Source organism: Suricata suricatta, chromosome X (assembly GCF_006229205.1).
Source record: "Suricata suricatta isolate VVHF042 chromosome X, meerkat_22Aug2017_6uvM2_HiC, whole genome shotgun sequence".
Taxonomy (NCBI): domain Eukaryota; kingdom Metazoa; phylum Chordata; class Mammalia; order Carnivora; family Herpestidae; genus Suricata; species Suricata suricatta.
The window spans coordinates 68061391-68081236 of record NC_043717.1 but is presented as its reverse complement, the minus strand read 5'-3'; the positions used below and the strand labels follow the sequence as shown (position 1 = coordinate 68081236).

At 36.4% G+C, this 19846-nt stretch overlaps 1 protein-coding gene across 1 annotated transcript in view; it reads right to left on the bottom strand.

The window, feature by feature from the left end:
- CENPI (centromere protein I) overlaps positions 1-19846 on the bottom strand; it is a 63908-nt gene that overhangs the window by 16441 nt on the left and 27621 nt on the right. The window contains exons 7-18 of the mRNA XM_029930331.1: positions 18375-18464; positions 17688-17816; positions 17313-17480; positions 17036-17156; positions 15827-15918; positions 13992-14109; positions 13840-13904; positions 9295-9389; positions 4671-4806; positions 3703-3827; positions 2031-2079; positions 1681-1899 (exon numbers count right to left, since the gene is read on the bottom strand). Coding sequence (XP_029786191.1) covers positions 1681-1899; positions 2031-2079; positions 3703-3827; positions 4671-4806; positions 9295-9389; positions 13840-13904; positions 13992-14109; positions 15827-15918; positions 17036-17156; positions 17313-17480; positions 17688-17816; positions 18375-18464 — 1407 coding nt within the window. The remainder of the gene's footprint in view (positions 1-1680; positions 1900-2030; positions 2080-3702; positions 3828-4670; positions 4807-9294; positions 9390-13839; positions 13905-13991; positions 14110-15826; positions 15919-17035; positions 17157-17312; positions 17481-17687; positions 17817-18374; positions 18465-19846) is intronic.

Here is a 19846-nt window from a genome sequence, read left to right as displayed (position 1 = left end):
AGTTCCTTCTATTCCGACTTTCTCAAGGGTTTTTATTAAGAAAGTGTGCTGTATTTTGTCGAATACTTTTTCTGCATCTATCGACAGGATCTTACGGTTTTTATCTTTTCTTTTGTTAATGTGATGTATGACATTGATGGATTTGCAAATATTGATCCAGCCCTGTAACCCCGGAATGAATCCCACTTGATCATGATGGATAATTTTTTTATATGCTCTTGAATTCGACTTGCCATCGAATTTGCTCTTGTTGAGCAAAACCTCATATTCTCTGTTGCTACAGTTTAGCCTAGAGGTTCTCAACTTTGGCTGTATATCACAATAATTATATTAACAAAGCAGATTCTGGATGTTAACCTATTGTTATTAAATCGAAATCTCAGGGTGGAAGCATCAAGGATGTATACTTTTGGAAAATACTCTGGGTACTTCTGCTTAGTTAATGGAGAATCCCTGCTAAAGCCCTACAATTCTACTTAAGTTCCCCAAACATGGTGATCTCTAAATAGGGGTCAGTAAACCACGCCACAGGTCTCACATCCAACACATTTATTTCTGTAAATAAATTTTCATTAGAACACAACTTGGTCTATTTGTTTCCCACTGTCTATGGCTACTTTCATGCTACAGCTGCAAGGCTGAGTAGTCTTGATGGAGACAACATGGCCTACAAAGCCTAAATATTTACAATCTGGCCCTCTAATTGAAAAAGTGTATTGTCTCTTGCTCTATCTTTGCATTTTTCTTCAAATACTCCTCCATCTTGGCAAAATCACACTCATCATTCAAAGCTCTGACTGGCACCCCTTCTGTAAAGCCTGAACTGGCTTAGCACCCCTGTATATTTTTTCAATGTCCTCTGTACTTCCCCTACATTACTCATCATTATATCTATTTAATGACCAACTCCCCAACTAGACTGCAAACACTGAGGACAACACCCGGATGTGTCTTTTTCACCACAGTGCCTGATTCATTGCATGCATATATTAAGCATTTATTCAATGAATATCTCCCCCATTCTGTACATTTCTTTTCCATTTTGTTAGATTTCTCAATGTTCCAATCTGTTAAGGAAATTCTGAATCTAGATTCTATCAGTGTATTTATAATCCCATCATACTGCGTCATCCACACATTTGATATGCACACCATTTGAATTCCTCAAGTCACTGATAGTGATGAAAATAACAGGGTTGATGATAAAGTCCTAAGAAGTCTGTACTCCCTCCCTGCCAGCATATTGATAGCCATCAAATCAGCAGTCTTTGGTGTAGCCTACATTTTCCATCTTGCATAAAAGGATTTTATGAGAGCTACAACTTCTTTACAGCCATTTCTTACCTGGGACCATCTCTACCCAAACAGAACTTAACCAACACTCACTCCCCCATCATTCTCACAACTATATCTTTTTCTCATTTCACCTCACTATACTGTAATAATGTTTACAAGTCAGTCTTTGCCACAAGCCCAAGCCTGGAGGATTATTCTCGTTGGGAAGATAGAAACTTACTTAAATTAACTTTGAATCTCCAAAACCCAGCACAATGTCCATACTAAAAAAGGAATGACTGAACACATGTCTTACAATTCAGACACACTAAATTTATTGCATTTCCTATTTCTGCCATTATAGCATTCCTATATACAATCTAAAAATCCTTTAAAAGTCCTTACCTGGAGCAGAAAGGAGACTGCATAACTCAATAGAGCTGGGTGATGAACTAAATTTAAACTGCTTTTATATTCCACTACTCCAGCTTTTTCTAAGACTTCATGGTCAATATATAATCCTTTCTGGAAAGGTCTGGATGTCCACAGGCAACCAACCATGACCATCAAATAGTGATTAAATTCTTGATAGGTCTTGGTGCTGAATCTGAACTGTAATTTTGTCTATTGGGAAAGAAAAGAAATATTCTCATTATCATCTATTCTCACTTTTCATCTTATTCCCAATAGATCATATATATCTGAGCTCAGTTTTTCAACAGTGGTGATTTAATACAGAGCTTTGTCATCCATACCTTTTGTATGAACTCATTTTTCTTTGCAGCTGTCAAATTTTTACGATACCTATGATAGGAAATAGAATGAAATTTTGAACATTAAATGCTTTTGAAATGTGTAAATATAAAATATACGTTTTAAATGTAAATATATGTAGATGCGACAAATACAAAACCCAGCTGTCTAGTTAAGGTTTTTTTCTTCTGTGCTACACTCCTCTCAAAGAATAAGAATTAATAGAGGCTCAAATATTGAGTTGCACATTTAAGATATGCACTTAACTATTTGTAAATTTTACCTGAATAAAAAAAGAAAAAACAATGAAAGAAATGCTTTTAATGTTTCATTATAAAAAATTAATAGAGGCTCAAGAGCAGTCACTGATATAAAACATGTTTTCTTAATGTAGGAAAAAGGTACAGTAGAAAGGATAAAGGGGAAACCTATAAGTTTATTTCTTTTCTTGCCTGGGAACAATTATTTCGTTAGTTTATAAACATTCTAACTTGGGCATAGTCCTTAAAGTTATGCCAAAGGGGTCTACGACACTTGTGGACTAAAATTATTTCAGGGGCACGCAGATGGCTCAGCTGTTTAAGTGTCTGACTCTTCATTTCAGTGCAGTTCATGGCCTCAAGGTTCATGGTATCAAGCCCCACATCAAGCTCTGCACTGAAGGGCCAGAGCCTGCTTGGGATTCTCTCCCTCTCTCTCCACACCTCCCCACTCAGACGCGTGCTTGCTCTCTCTCTCTCTCTCAAAATAAACATTTAAAAATAAAAAGAGTATTTCAGTCTATAAGTGAAAGAATTAGAGAGGATCAGAAATACTCCTTACAGTTTCATATAATTGGCAATACCTCCCCTCACCTACCAGAAACTGTTCTTTTTTTAAAGTTTATTTATTTAAGAGAGAGAGAGAGAGTGGGGTAGGAGCAGAGAGAGAGGAGAGAGAGAGAATTCTAAGCAGGATCTGCACTATCAGCGCAGAGTATGATGCAGGGCGTGAACTCATAAACAGTGAGATCATGACCTGCGCTAAAATCAAGAGTTGGATGCTTAACCAACTGAGATACCCAAGTGCCCTAAAAATGTCCTTTTTATCAAAGATACCACATAGACCTAAAATAGTTGTCAGCAACGGACTAATCTTTCTTTAGGGCAGAGCAAAAAAGAATGGACAATGCTGAGTGCATCAGTACCGCTGCACAAAAGATTTGTTAACTATAAATGTTTTTTTTTAATTTTTAAAAATTTTTTGAGTGTAGCTGACACACAATGTTACATTAGTTTCAAATGTATATCACAGTGATTTGACAAGCATATACATTATGCTATATGTCTCCCACTGTAGCTGTCACTATACAATCTATTACAATATCACTGACTATATTACCCATGCTGTGCCTTTTATTCCCATTAACTATGAATTTTTTAAAACCATATCCCCTGTGGTGACATTTCAAAAAACACAGTTGAAATAGCCCAATGTTGGAAGGTCATTACCAAAAGAAAGACATGTTTCCTATTTTCATAGGTTCTGGCAGAAAGTAAAAATTTTACTGTATTTAATATTTTATTGTATGCAATATATTATAATGTATAAATTATAATTTATTGTATAATTGAAAAACAAAGATAGAAGTATGAGATGTTAATTTATAAAACAGTTAATTTATAAAACATGTACCTGTGCATGATATAACACAGCTGGTTCAGGATACTGGAATCTAGGCTGAGGAGAGTAGGATAGAAGATCCCCGGAGGAAACAATATCACTAGTGGAAGGTTATAATTTATATATACATCACATACCTTTTGGGAAGAATGATAATATCAGTATACAGATTATTCCCATGAACCCCTCAGCCAAGTTCACCCAAAGATTTATCAATAGACAATAAGCAATAATAGAATATCAGGTTTGGGTCTGCCTGATTCATAAATTGAATAGGTGGCCATAAGCCTGCTTAAAAATGTACCTCACTAAACATCAAACTTGCCATAGAGGATTATTTCTACAATGTCATTACTAAAATATTCCATTTTTTCCTAGGGAAAGAGCTTTAAGTTGGAAGAAAGGAGAAGGGAATACTTAAGGGAGTATTAAGTCCCATTAGTAGTGATTTATTATATTAGTTAGCTGTCAACCTGGAAAATATATGAGTATGCTTCTAAGTAAATATATAGCACAAGACAATTAGTGCAGGGAGGAAGCCAAGAAAACTGAGATTAATAGGTACTTCTAGGATAATAGTTCTGTCCACATCAAATACTATAAAATAGAAGAAAACCATAATCATAGGTGTTATGAAAGGTAGAAGTGGAGATATGAAGAAACAGGGTATTTTGGGGTTTTGCCAGGAGTTTGGAATGTACAATGAATGAGTAAAAAGTGATGATAGAAACAGACTTCTTCCTTGGGTCAGCATTCTTCAGGGGAATGTCTATTAAAGCAGAACTTTTCACAAACCATGTTTCTCCATTTTATGAAAGTCAGTTATTCAAGTGAGAATCTAATCATGAACTTCAAAATAAGAAGCTTATTTTAACTGTGTTCAATATAGTCACAGTCCAACTTAATAGTTACACATAAAATTTAAATAAAGCAGACAGCCAGCACAAAAATAAAAATAAACAAAATGGGATGTGTACTACCTTCTCATAGAAATCCAAAATAAAGTGCAGTAAGAAAGTATTGTTGCTTTCCAAGCGCACTGCAGTGGTAGACAGCCACCCTACGTAGTGAATCAGTTCAGACACAGAGTTCATGGATCCACTTAAAGTGCTCTCCCTGCAAAAAGAAACCATGACATTCAGATCCACATTAGCAAGTCTTCACAATTTCCAAGGTAAAGGTCAATAATATATAACAGAAGTGAAGGATGTCAGAAAATTATCAGTGTTCCAATGTACAACTGAGGTTTTTTTAAAACCACAATTAACCGTAAAACTACACAGCCCTCAAGGGAACCATTAAGATCAATTCACAGAACATCCCAGCAACCACTCTACTAGTAAACATCAGAGAAGTAAAAGATTAAGCTCCAGACAGACTTTAGATATCCAAGAGCCACAGCATTCAGCAAATTAGTTTCTAACTATACAAGTGAAGACTCAGTTTTACCTGAATTCCTGAGCTGAAATGCTATTAAAAATATTTTCACTTTAACAGGAATTCAATTCAATCCTAAAACTGAGTTATAATTTTTGGCACTCTTCTTTCTTCCAGTAAAAACCAAATGTGAATATTTTATATTCTTTCCAAATCAATGAAGAACTCCCTCTCCTCCTTCCTCTTTTCCTCAATCTCTCTCTCTCTTTTAAATATTAACCTTAAAATTCCCTAATGTTTATTTATTTTTGAGAGTGAAGAGAGACAGAGAGTGCGCGTGTGCAAGACTGAGCAAAAGAAGGGCAGAAATGGAGAGGAACACAGAATCCAAAGCAGGCTCCAGGCTCTGAGCTGTCAGCATAGAGCCCGAAGCAGGGCTTGAACCCACAAACCACCAGATCACGACATGAGCCAAAGGTGGATGCTTAATGACTGAGCCATCCAGGCACCTCCTCTGCCAGCCCTTGTGCATGCATGCACTTTTGCTCTCTCCAAAAAAAAAAAAAAAAATCACAAAAAAGTCTCAAAAAGTGAAAATAACCAGCTCGATTCATCCATCTACTCCCCCTTGTTCTTCAATCCACTGTTGAGTGGATCAGGAAAAGAGCTACAAATATGATTCCATACCTTTGCCCTCTGATCTAGGTAGCCAAGAATGGTTATGCACAAGAAATAAAGAATGGCAGATAGTCTTAGAGCTTGAGAAATGATGATGACTCTACCACTACCCACTGATGGTGTAGTCCCAGAGTGAAAAGGAAAGATTAGGAGACCATTCATAAAGGTGGACATTCATCCCGTCAGCTGGCCATTTGCAAACTATATTTTAACTATGATTTTTGGCAGCACCTGGCAAATGTGTCTGAAATAATTTGAAGTGTTTCTCCACAGGACATCAGAGACACTTCAGATGAAACAATTTGCTGTTCAGGACTGATTCCTACTCCCCACCCAGAGCAACATGTTTATCATCCTTGGTTCCCACCCACTAAATAATGGTAGCACCCTCTTCTCATTCACAATATCAACCAAAAATGCCCAATGGAGAACCACTGCTGAGAATGATTTCCTACCCTTCCCTCCTTGTGATCCACAATTACAATTTACTCCCTCTTTGACAGTCATGTGGTACATGGTCACATGAGAGGGACAGGGCATTATATCCACATCACCAAAATAAGGAGTTACCGAGAATGTAAGAGCTATATTATATAATGCCAATTGGTACTATGACATTTAAGTTACCTACATTTATGTCCATTTGTTTAAGACTTTTTTTTAAATTTTTTAACATTTATATTTGTGAGACAGAGAAAGAGACAGATCATGAGCAGGGAAGGGGCAGAGAGAGAGGAACACACAGAATCAGAAGCAGTCTCCAGGCTCTGAGCACAGAGCCTGACATGGGGCTCAAACCCACAAACTGTGAGATCATGACCTGAGCTGAAGTCGGACACTCAACCGACTGAGCCACCCCTAAGACTTAGAAAGCTCCATTTTAAATGTCCTTCCAAAATTTATGACACTAGTTTAAAAAGGATCCTAGGGGGCGCCTGGGTGGCTTGTTAAGTTGAGAATCTTTTTTTTTTTTTTTCTATTTTTATTTATTTATTTATTTTTGAGCCAACAGCATATATACTCTCAAACAGGTCTATGGACAGAAGGAATATGTCATTGTTTCACAGTGAAATTTTTTAATTTATTATTTATTTATTTTTATTTTTTTCTTCTACTACTTTTTTAATGAACAGTTTATTACCAAGTGGGTTTCCATATAACACCCAGTGCTCTTCCCCACAAGTGCCACTTTCCATGACCATCACTCCCCCATGCCCTTCCCCCCTCCCTCTACAGTCCTCAGTTTGTTCTCAGCATTCAAAGGTCTCTTATGATTTGCCTCACGATTTTGGCTTAGGTCCACGATCTCATGGTCATGAGATAAAGCCCCACACTGGGCTCTGCTCTCCCTCTCTCTCTGCCCCTCCCCAGCACATGCTCTCTCTCTTTCAACAAACAAACATCTTTAAAAAAATGAAAAGAGGTTCCTTGTTTGGAATTTCAAATTTTTGGAAAGACAATATAGAAATTGTAAGGCTCCCCTATCGGGCTACCTTAAGACTTACATTGCAAATTGGCTAAAGATTATAAACATAAACATAGTATCCTTAATAGAACTGAGATGTTTGAAGAGGTTAAATATTTAATTTCCTTATGATCATGGTTCTCAAACTTTAGCTAGCATGACAATTATGAAAGCATTTGTTAAAACATAGATTACTAGGCCCTACCTCCAGAGTTTATTTCAGTAGGTCTAGGGCAGGGCCTGAAACTTTGCATCTCTAACAAGTTCTCAGTGACGCTGATGCTACTGGTCCTCAGACATCACCTTGAGGAGCACAGCCTTACAAGATACTTTCACGATCCTTAATGGTCTATTTCCTTCTAAAAGTGACCAGACATATGTGATATATGGACACAGTGCAATAATGAATACGAAGAACTAAAAACAATTTCCAGGCAATTCCCAAAAAGCTTATTTGCCATGGTCCTCCCAAAGGAGAATACTATAGGTATAAGAACACATAGGAAAACAGGAGCTATTCTAACCAAGCTAACCACCAACCCTATGCAATGGAAGCTAAGGGATCCCTATACTTAAATAAACTGTGAGTGATAATATAAGGAATTTGAATGTTAATTAGATAGTTGAAGATATTAACTATTTTTATAAGTCAACAAAAGACAAACACCATTTGATGTCACTTAGATGTGGACAAACAAGACAAATGAACAAAGAAACAAACCAACCAACCAGGAAACAGACTCATAGAGAATGATGGCTGCTAGAAGAGATAGAAGTGCGGGGGATGAGCAAAACAGGTGAAGGGGATTAACAGGTACAAACTTTCTGTTATAAAATAAATAAATCATGGGGATGAAAAGTATAGCATAGGAAATAGTCAATAATACAGCAGTAACTTTGTAGGGTGAAGATGGTAACTACACTTATCTTTAAGTTTATTTATTTTGAGAGAGAGAGAGAGAGAGAGAGAGAGGGAGAGAGAGAGAGAGAGAGAGAGGGAGGGAGGGAACACAAGCAGGGGAAGGGCAGAGAGAGAGGGAGGGAGAGATAGAGAATCCCAAGCAGGCTCTGCGCTGTCAGCACGGAGCCTGATTTGGGGACTCAAACTCAGAAACCATGAGATCATGACCTGAGCTGAAATCAAGAGTTGGATGCTTAACCAACTGAGCTCCACAGGTGTCCCACAACTAGACTTATTGTAGTGCGTAAGGTGTAATATATAGAACTGTTAAATCACTATGTTATATACCTGATACTAATATAATGTTGTATGTCAATTAAAAAATTTTTAAATGATGATAAAATAAATCTATTAACTTTTTTGGTGTTATAGTACTATCATTTTTCAACAATTAAAATGATGTCTGGGTTTTGCGTTTTACTTAAAAAAAACCTAGAACAGAGGAAGAAGAAAATGAGTGCTATAAATTAAAAAAATTAATCATGACCTGATAACTGTTAAAGCTTGATGATGCATACATAAGAATAACACTGTACTATTTTCTGTACTTTTGAATATGTTTGCAATTTTCTATAGGAGTGTTTTTAAAATTAATGTTAAAAATAAAGTGGCTAATATAGGAGAAGCCAAAAATTTTAGGTACAAAGAGTCAAAAAGCACACATTTAACAATAATCAACATAATGCAAAGCCGGGGCTTTTTTTCCCCCAAAGTGAAAATAAATTAATGTATATAAGCAAAATACATCAGAGAAGCCAAAAACAAAGCTGTACAGAAAATTACAGATTTTCCTAACCATCATCAGAACTGACTTTACATGTAAGTAAGAACATGTTTTATAAAATGAGCTAAACTGAATGGAAAACAAAGATGCAAGTTTTAACATCAGCTCTCCAATGTTTTGCTATAGTAACTCTTGCAAGTCACTTAGAGGCTTAGGGGTTGCTTTCTGATTTATATAATTGAACTTGAAGAATTAGCCTCCCTCACAGGATTATAGGGAAGAAAAGCAAAAAGACACAAAAACATTTTTTTAAGAAAACTATGCCTACATATTTACAATAAGGTCTCGTGCATATTTTTATGCAGATCATCTCTTGTAGAGTGTTGTAAGAGAACTCACAGAGGACTGTCCATCACAGGTTTCATGTGGATGTCTGTAGAAAGCCACAAGAGCCAATTCTGCAGTAGTTCTCTCAAAGTCTGGAGAACACTACACTGAGGAGGCAAACAAAAAAATCATTCGTAAAATCATTCACACACACTACAGTGTCAAGAACAAATTAAACCAGAGGCTTGGACGTGGAGATGACTGCATCTAATTCAGAACATAATAGCTACTGCTCCAGCCTGATCAGTCTCGAAGAGACAGATAAATGTAAGTACAAGTTTATTTTGCCATTTTTTCTACAAGACTGCCCCCAGTTTATCAGTCCAGGAACAAACTTTTGTTTCTCTAAATTACATTCATTTATAACATATATTACACCTTCAAAAACAGTATCACCAACCCCTTACTGTCTCCCCTCAGAGATCCTTTCAAGTTGCTATAGGAATGAATTGCCCATCCATTTCACCTTGGGTCACAACTACAATTTACTCCCTTTTTGACAGTCATAACATTTATCTCACCTTCTGTAACTGTGGAAAACAAAAAATTCTAGTCATTCCTTTTTCAGGCTTTGCCTTGATTTCTCAGGATCTCATCTACATACAAATACAGTCTTGACAGAAGTGCGCCCAGAGCATTAATAAGGATAAATCATAATATCTATAAATGTGAAAGCTATTCATATCATCCCAAAACCTAATACAGGAAACCTTTATTACATATTCTTAACAACAGGAGTAGAGCATTTAACTGCACATATCCTTAATAATGGCCTAGATACTATTTTGAGTATCTCCAGTGATAGGATGCTCACTTCATATGACAGTTCAATTAATACTTTTTAAAGAAACTGACACCTTGCATTCAGGTTATAAATATGTTCAAGTTGAAAGTGACCTTGGAATCACCTAAAAACAATGTTCAATTTTGGTGTCAACCAAGCATAAACATATTTGAAACAGTAGTCAATATTAACCATGTTATATTCAGAAAACTAAAATCCTTTCATTTCCCACTCACCTATTCTAATCCACCCAGCCCCCACATTAAAGTCATGAGATTTTTATGTTTATGAGAGAGGAACATAATGTTAAAAAAAAGGTTGAGAAGCACAGTTTTACCCTACATAGGAACCCTCCATACATAAATACCCCCAGCAGATACAGCCATTAGGCCTATGCTTGACCTACTCTAAAACCAGGAAATACACTACCTCCTAATGTCCTTTATTCCATTTTGAGTTTGCTCTACCTGCGTAATGAGATACTGCCCTGGGGAGCCTGGGTGGCTCAATAGGTTAAGCAACCAACTCTGGATTTTAGCTCAGGTCATGATCTCAGGATGGTGGGATTAAGCCCCATGCTGGGCTCCATGCTGAGTATGGAGACTGCTTAAGATTCTCTTTCTCCCTCTCCCCCAAGCTCCCCAATCCTGCGTGCACATTCTCTCTAAAAGAAAAAAGTTTATTAAAAAAAAAAAAAGATACTGCCTTATATCTAATCCTACCTCCTGAAGCCACACAGAGATCTGCTTTTTCCATGGGACAATCTATCCATTATTTGAAAAGACCACAAAATCTTCATTTTTTTCCTCCAGGCACAATATTCCTGGTTCTTTTACTATCCCAAGGTAGAAATCTTGAAGTCATCTTGCGTCATTCATGCTTCACTTCATCACGAAATCCTATCATATTTTTTTCTTTTCAAAATGTCCAACTTTTCCATTTCCTTCTAATCGCAGGCCTTCACATCTCCAAGATTACTTTATCCTCTTAATTGGTCTTCTTTTTTTCTAGTTTCATCTCCCAAAGCCCCATCCTTTCTCTGTGGCTGCCAGACCCTTGTTATTTAAGTACTCTACCCACTATATCCGTCTTCCCTCAAAGAACCATGTATGGCAAAAGAATAGAGGTACATAACAAGGTCATAAAAAATTTTCAAACTCTTTCCTTTTATCCAGTAACTTCAATCCTGGAATTGTATGCCAAGAGAATAATTCAAAAGAAGAAAGAAATCTATATTATGAAGATGAGCAATATAGTTATCTATATCTACAAAGAAACAAAATAGAAATAATAATAGAAAAGGATTAAATTGTTGTGTCACATCTATGAACTATGACTGGGTATTTGATTATATTTGACTAATTTTGTATTGGTTTCTTTTTTTAGAAAGAGAGAGAGGGAGAGAGCACGTGCAAGCGGGGGACGAGGAGAGAGAGAGAAGGCATTTCAAGCTGGTTCCATGCCCAGCATGGAGCCTGATCACACGACCATGAGATCATGACCTGAGCTGAAATAAAGATTCAGACACTTAACTGAGAACCATCCAGGCGCCCCTGTATTCTGTTTATTAAATTTATGTCTACTGTTTTTGTAATTATATAGGAGACATGAATCAATGTGGACAAAAATCAGAAAATTAACATGCCAAAATCAAAACAGCACTATTAGAGTGGATTTGTGGGATTTTCTCAATCAAAATTCTTCAAGAAAAAAGTTGTTTACTAAGAGGCATTACTGGCTAAGCACAAACAAAAGCACTGAAGCTGTAAAAATATGCTGATAGCACAGAGTCTGGAACCTGCTTCAGATTCTGTGTCCCCCTCTCTCTCTGACCCTCCCCCCCACTCACTCACAATCAAATATTTTCTCTCTCTCTCTCAAAAATATATAAACATTAAAAATATAAAATAAAAGCCTCATAAACTAACTGAATTTTTAGCTAATTCTACCATAGGTCACATTGCTGTTATCCTTAGCCACTTAATCCAGAATGAACACCCCTTTGGTCACTTATCCTTTCTTGTACCCTATACTTCTCAGTGCTTCTTTCCCCCTTTCATTGATCTCAACCTTTCCAAATCTTTCAATTACAGTTTCTACAACTTCTATTCCATGGTAATCTAAACCTATAACTTCATATTCTTCAAAGTATGCTGTCTGTCTTCTTATTCTAGTCATATCCTGGCTCTCCCTCACCACTTGAGTATATTTTCCTCTGGATATATTTCCATTATCTCCCTTCCATACCTGGAGGTAAGCAGTGCCCTAGCTTCCCTGATAACATGAGAACAGAAATATAAACCCCTTCTTTGAGAAGGTAAATATAAAATCAGAAATGAATCTCCCTTTAAGAAAAAGGAAATCTGGCTCTGCCTCCATGATTTCCCTGAAACTGCTCACAATGGTATCACAAAACTTCTATATTATCAATTCCAAAAGAAACTTTCATTGATCCTTATCTTTCTGGATCTTCCTGGGATATATGGCAACAATATTCCTTCACTACTTCTTGATATCCTGCATTCTCTTTGTTTCCTTGGCACTACTGTGCTTCTGGTTCTTTTCATAGCTCTTGAGAAGGTTCCTTCACAGACTCTCCTTTTCAGCTAAGTGTTAAGTATTGAGTATTCCCCCTAAGTTCTGTCTTTGGACCACCACCTGTTTCTTTTCCTCTATCCCTTTCTCTCCCCAGCCTCTCACTCTCAAATACAAATATATGTAGGTGTGTATAAATGTATACATACTTATTAGGTTGGACCATATGAAATTAACATTGATCAAACATCTCTGACCTACAAAAATGGCAATTTTGTATGGTTCAACCTAACGTTTATAAATAGCTCTCTAGATTGGTGGAATAAAAGAGATAAAGAATGACCCAATTATAAGATAGGAAGAAAATCACAAAAGGCTGCAAAATGAAGTCCCTGAAGATGTATTAGCTGGAGAAAAGTCACTGTCATGTAAATGATGACCTTGGTCAGGTAGTAAGTACAAATAATATAAGCTTCAAATCCAAATTAATGTGACAGGTAGTTAATAAAGTGCTATTTAATTATGACAAACACTAACCAGGACAACACATTTTTCCTGTCAATGTGGCCAACAGTAAGTGACTTAAGGTGAAAACAACGTTACAAAAGAAACACTGCTTATATTGTCACTCTTCTGGAATAGGAATAATCATTCTATACAAAAGTATCTCTCAAACTCAGTTGGGCAGAACTCTTGGAAGCCACAGTGGTCTTTTTGGAGACCACACCAAAATAGTAGCACATTTTAATTTTATATAAGGTTAAAATAATTTTATTAGCAAAAAATTAGAATGTTATAAATATACAGTAAGAATGTCACAGGGGTTTTTTTTTTTTTTGCTTTGGCCATTACTGTATCCCCAGTGTCAAGAAGGGCATCTAGCACATGGTGGGTGCTCGATAAATATTTGTGAAATGAGTAAGTGTATCTATAAAAATATCAACCACAATAATTAAACTAAGTATAGTTAAGTATTTACCAGTTTGCTTTTATTAATACTAATTTGCCACCTGTTCATTCACTGTGTCATCTGCTACAAGTGGAAGCAGTTCAGGAAAACTATATGCAACAAAACCTTTACAACAGAAAATTTTATGCATTAACTTTGACTTGAGTGATGCAGCATCTCGAGTCCAGATCCAAGGGAATCCTGTTAGAAAACCACGGCTTTAATGTGGGTTTGAAATCATGTACAACAATACCTCCTATTCAATCTAAGCAATGCAGTGTTTTCTTACCTTGAAATAAATGGTTGATGTAAAGAAGAGCTGTGCTAGATGGTCAAAAAGAAGTGGCTTCATCTCTAGGAATTAAAGATAAAAGATTATTCAAGATTCTTTTAACTAATATTACATTGAATTAAAAGACTTCAAATTTTCATGATACATACCAGAGAAGCTACTAAAAGGAATCCAGCTCACAAGCTGAAGGAACTGTGATCGACAACAGAGGCCATCCCAGAGAGGAAGGCTCTTATACAGGAATGTTTCACAGGAATAAAACCCCTCCTATAACACAAGTCCATAGTAAAAACTCATATAAAACTCTTCAATCCATAGTTACTCTCTAAACAACCAATTAACTCTGTGCTATATATAGTTCTTTTACTCTTAAACTAAATTTTACATCATCAATATAAGAAAAGCCTTGGGTTAGGTGCCAGAGTTCCTCATAAAAAGGACCAGATGATTAATATTTGGATACATTACCATCTTCATCAACACAGTTTTCAAATGCCATAAAAGATCAATTAGAAAGAAAGGAAAAAGTCAAGTTATGGAATGTTTTTAAAGATAAATGAAATTGTACTACTTTTGAGTATATGCAGTCACTTGCACAGTCAATAAAATGCATACAATGTTATAACACGGCTATAATTTCTTTAGAGGCCATAGACCAAATTCAGACTCTGGGCAGCTCCATCTGAAGGAATACTGAGTGTGTAGGCTGCTTACGTTTCCACCAAAGAGAGGATCCAGGGCTTTCCTTTTTTTTACTGCGCTGTCCTAAGCCTTAAATAATGGCATGCACCAGGACTCCATTCTAGACTTTCTTCTCATGGCATGAGTTCTTCAGACAATCTCGTCTATAACACTGCTAAAACCACCACCTATATCATAAGGAGTCCTGTAGTTTAAACCTCATTCCTCACCTCTAGACTCATTATCTAACTGTCTACTAGATATGACCTTTTAGATATCCCACAGGCATCTTTTAAGTCAAAATTCTTTCCTTCCAAGCCTGTCTGTTTCTTCTTCATTCCCTTTCTTACTGAATGCCATCATCATTCTCCCAAGTAGGAAACCTAAAAATCAACCTAACTTCATCTCTTTACCCTCACCACCACAAAAATCACATCCAACTTCCAATTCAATGGTCTCACACCAAATCCTTAAGATTTACTCAACACATTTATTGAGCATCTCTTTTGTACCATGTACCAAGCTGAACAACTACATGTGAAGAAAACTTAGACATGATTCCCCCTGGCCAGGAGCCTATCAAGGGTGAAAAAAGAGATGCTGAACGAGACAGGATACAGGTAAACACAGTGAACTAAGAGAGCACATAAAACAAACATCTAAACCAGACAAGGGCGATGAGTATAGGCTTCTTGATGGTGCTGAGTTGCAGCTAGGGTTACTTACATAGGCCAAATAATTAATTGGCTAGAACATTAAAAAATATTTGATTATGAGAACACAATTAGTAACCCTATGAGATCTATCTTACTGGTGAATTCAATTAGTTAAACGCGTTCAATTACATCTTCACTTTATTCTCTTAAATTATAGGCCTTTCTTATTTGCATAACTTAACAAATTCTTTCTTCAAATCCAACAGTACAGAGATAAACATCAAATCAATTCAACTCTATTTATAACAAGATTTTTTTAATGTTTTATTTATTTTTGACACAGAGACAGAGCATGAGCGGGGGAGGAGCAGAGAGAGAGGGAGACACAGAATCTGAAGCAGGCTCTAGCCTCTGAGTTGTCAGCACAGAGCCTGGTGCAGGGCTCAATCTCACAAGCTGTGAGATCATGGCCTGAGCTTAAGTCGGATACTTAACCCACTGAACCACCCAGGCGCGCCATATAACAAGTTTTGAACTGAGTGAATATTGTTTACAAATGATGTCGAGCACTAAAGAAAAGGTATTCAATGGATATCTAAATAAATTTTACAGAGAAGTGGTGGAGCGTATAAGACGTGGAATCTTACTTGTAAGAAGCACTGTGCCCTGATGATAGTGTCCAGGAAGCTGGCAAATTCTTTTCCGTGTTCATAATTATTCACCTTGTACCAAATACACTCTGGAGCAGAAACATTAAACATAAGCATCTGGTTGCACAATAAAAACTATACAAAACATAATTACCACGAATCTAAAGTGACAAATGACAAACATAAAGTAAATCAGTCTTATACATCCTAGCCAACTTGCACTGCAGACTGTAACAGGTATGAAGAGGTGATAGTGAGATGTTTCGAAGAATTTAATGATATAGGAAATCTTACAGTGAAAAAATAAACTAGTAAAATTAACATATAATAAATGCAATTAGCTTAAGTCACATCATAGTCTAAGAGACTATAAATGTATGAATTAAAAGTTTGAGTATACCCCAAATTTCACCTAGGGTAAATTGGATAATCTGAGTGGTAGAACTTTAGTAAGTAGGATTCTAATAAAATATCATATTTTATCAAAAGAAAAACTGAGGAGGAGAAGGAGAGTTAGCCTGAAACCTACTAAAGCCAATTTTAAATACTTGAAAAAAGTCAGAAGTTGCTTACCCCCCCCAAAAATGATCTGGTCAACAGAAATATGATCTCTAATAAAATTGATCCCCTTGGAGAAATGAAATTCTCAGGCTTTACTATGGCCTGGATAAAAAACTCCCTTACTGCTCTTTCCTTCAATTCTATAATTAAGAAATCTTCTGATGACTAATTTGGATCTCATCTATACTGATAGCACAGAGGAGATTATTACTGTTGGCAGAAATATGTAACATGAACACATTACCAAAAAGAATTATTTCTATTATGAAATAGTAAGTTGATATTCTGACATGTATTAGTCTTCTCAAGTGTGGTTAGCATTAATCTGATGATTATGGGGGCTGAACAGCAAGTCTCTTGACATATAGAGATGAAGAGGTTTTAGACTGTGATGGTCATCAAAATGGAGCCACCCAGTGAGCTTGGAAGGCCATCCAGCAATGTTTCCTTAACAACATACCTCCTTTCTTACTATCTCTTAAAATTACAATAAAGGAAGCGTACCAGCTCTGAATATATGATTATCAGAGAAATAGTTACAGCATATGAAGGCTCATCCTATTTAGAATTTGTCACTCTTATAAAAGATATAAACTATTTTGTTCCTTCCTCATTCACCCAAGGCTTTTAAGTATCAACTTTTACCTTCCTGTAATGTTTGACTCAACCAGTGATAGAGTCTCAATAATACGGACTCGTCTTTGACACAGTTAATATAGTGAAGCAGCAGAGAGTTGTTCAACACTGCACCCATCTGAGAAGGCAGCTGCAAAGACAGTACAATCAATCAAGTGTAAGTATATGAAAAGGAAGAAAAGGAACATAGCAACAAGGAAATCATCAGACAGGAAATATATAATAAAAATAAAGGCTATGGAGATTGAATGGAAAATACAGACAAGCACATGGTCCAGTTACATACCTCTAAGCAATGGATGTTCTTTAAGAGTTGAGGGAAGCTTTTAAGCTGTTCTAGTGGAAATGATCCATTACTACTGAGATAATCAGAAAGAGCCATCCCTTTTTTCCCATATTCTTTACTGTAGCTACTAGAATTCAGCACGGGTATAACTGAGTAAGAATTCCATTTCTAAAGAAGAAAGACAGTACAACAATTTATCAATGGACTAGACAGACAACAAACCAAAAGCAGTTGTTAAGTTGTTCAATTAATGAAGTCTAAATGTGGTTTGCACATGTATTTAAATTTTTATAATCTCTTTAAACATCTGAATGGTTATTATTTGGCTTTAAGAAAAGAAAGCTGCACAAATCATTTGGGGATTTAGATACTTACTCTTTTTAGAGGACGGACATTAGCTGGACCTAACATCAATTTTACAGGTTCGGGAGGGGGTCCCTGATTCCTTTGTCTCAGAGCAAGCAGAGCTGTTTTCCACAGATTATCTGAATTCTTAAAATAAATCTATAAGAATATTGGATTAAAGTACATAAGTAGGTACCCATAACTTGAAGCAATATAAAATCCAAAACTCTTCCTTAATTGAAACTGTATTAATTATGAAACATTTTGCAGCCCTGCCAAGAATCTATTCAATACAACAAGTAGAATCAAGAGAAAGTGCCAATTTCCTAGTAAACTTCCCAGAAACAATGCCACAATACTAGATTTTAAAACACTATGCTATAGGGGTGCCTGGGTGGCTCAGTTGGTTGTGTCCAACTTCGGCTCAGGTCATGATCTCATGGTTCAAGCCCTGCATTGGGCTCTGTGCTAATAGCTCAGAGCCTAGAGCCTGTTATGGATTCTGTGTCTCCCTCTCTCTCTGCCCCTCCCCAATTTACACTCTGTCTCTCTCTCTCTCTCAATAATAAATAAACATTAAAAAAATTAATAAATAAATGTTTAAGAAAAAAATAAAAACAGTATGCTGTAAACATTTCAGTTCAAATCTGTAAATTAACTTAATCAGAAATAACATCTTTCAATCTCAATATGACTTATCACTCCTTAATTCCTCACCTTCTTCCTTGCAGGCAAAGATACAGAAATCAAAGTAGGAGCAAAGAACTTATACAGTGACAACAAAGCCTGGAGATGAGGCTGCATTCCCTGAAATGAAATAAGAGTCCTGAATTTTCAATTCTATGGCATAAAAAAGAAAAGTAACAATAAAATAAACAGATTGAACATATATTCCAATCCTAATTTTACTATGTGATATAGTTATTGGAAGATGCTATAGAAAATCAAAGAATAGGGGCACCTGAGGGGCTCAGTCGGTTCCAACTTCAACTCACGTCATGATCTCATGGTCCGTGAGTTTGAGACCCGCATTGGGCTCTGTGGTTAACAGCTTGGAGCCTGGAACCTGCTTCAGATTCTGTGTGTGTGTGTGTGTGTGTGTGTGTATGTCTCCCTCTCTCTAACTCTACCCCTCCCCTACTCACGCTCGCTTGCGCGCTCTCTCTCTCTCAAAATTAAACATTAAAAAAAAAGAAAATCAAAGAATAAATAATCAGAAATTTAAGTCAACTATCATAAAACTATCCTCACAAGCCTGTGGACTTCTTTTATGACCTTTTCTCCTTTTTTACTTTTCCCTTAATATTTTCTCAACTCTTCTATGCCCATGCCTTAGGTCTATGTCATACCTGCTAGCATGGCTTACTTTCACTGGTAGCATACTCAGGACTCAAAGTTGACTCATTCTTGATTTAGACAGAAAGGTGGGAGGACAAAAAGGGAAGCTAAGAAAACACGGCAAAGGAAATATTAATACCTTTTATCATAATTCCTGGAAAATTAACTAGGAAATCCAACAGGTATGCAGTAGTCAAACAGCTTGATACAACTAAAACAAGTCTTAACCAAAACATTAATTTTCGAATGACAGAATTCATTACTACTGGATAGCTGTGTTAGATATATCTGGATATCCAGAGAAAGCATACCACTAAAATGAATTCCAAGAAGGGGCACCTGAGTGGCTCAATCAGTTAAGCATCTGACCGGCTCAGGTCATGATCTCATGGTTCATGAGATCAAGCCCTGCGTCAGGCATAAGGCTTTGTGCTAACAGCTCAGAGCCTGGAGCCTGCTTCAGATCTTATGTCTCCCTCTCTCTCTGTCCCTCCCCTGCTCATGTTCTGTCTCTGTCTCTCTCAAAACTAAAATAAACATTAAAAAAATTTTAATGAATCCCAAGGAAATAACCAAATTATTTTATTTTGTTATAATTTTATTGAATCAAATATTGTACAAAATAAGACAGGCAGCAGTTGGGACTTAGAAATACAGTATTCCTATTTTTATAACAGCTTCTTGAAATTAAATGTTATAACAAAATCAAAATAAAGCAGTTTATCTATGTTGAAATAACTAATTGTTTTTTTTTAAATATTTTATTGTCAAATTGTTTTCCATACAACACCCAGTGCTCTTCCCCTCAAGTGCCCTCCACCATCACCACCACCTCTCTTCCCCCTCCCCCC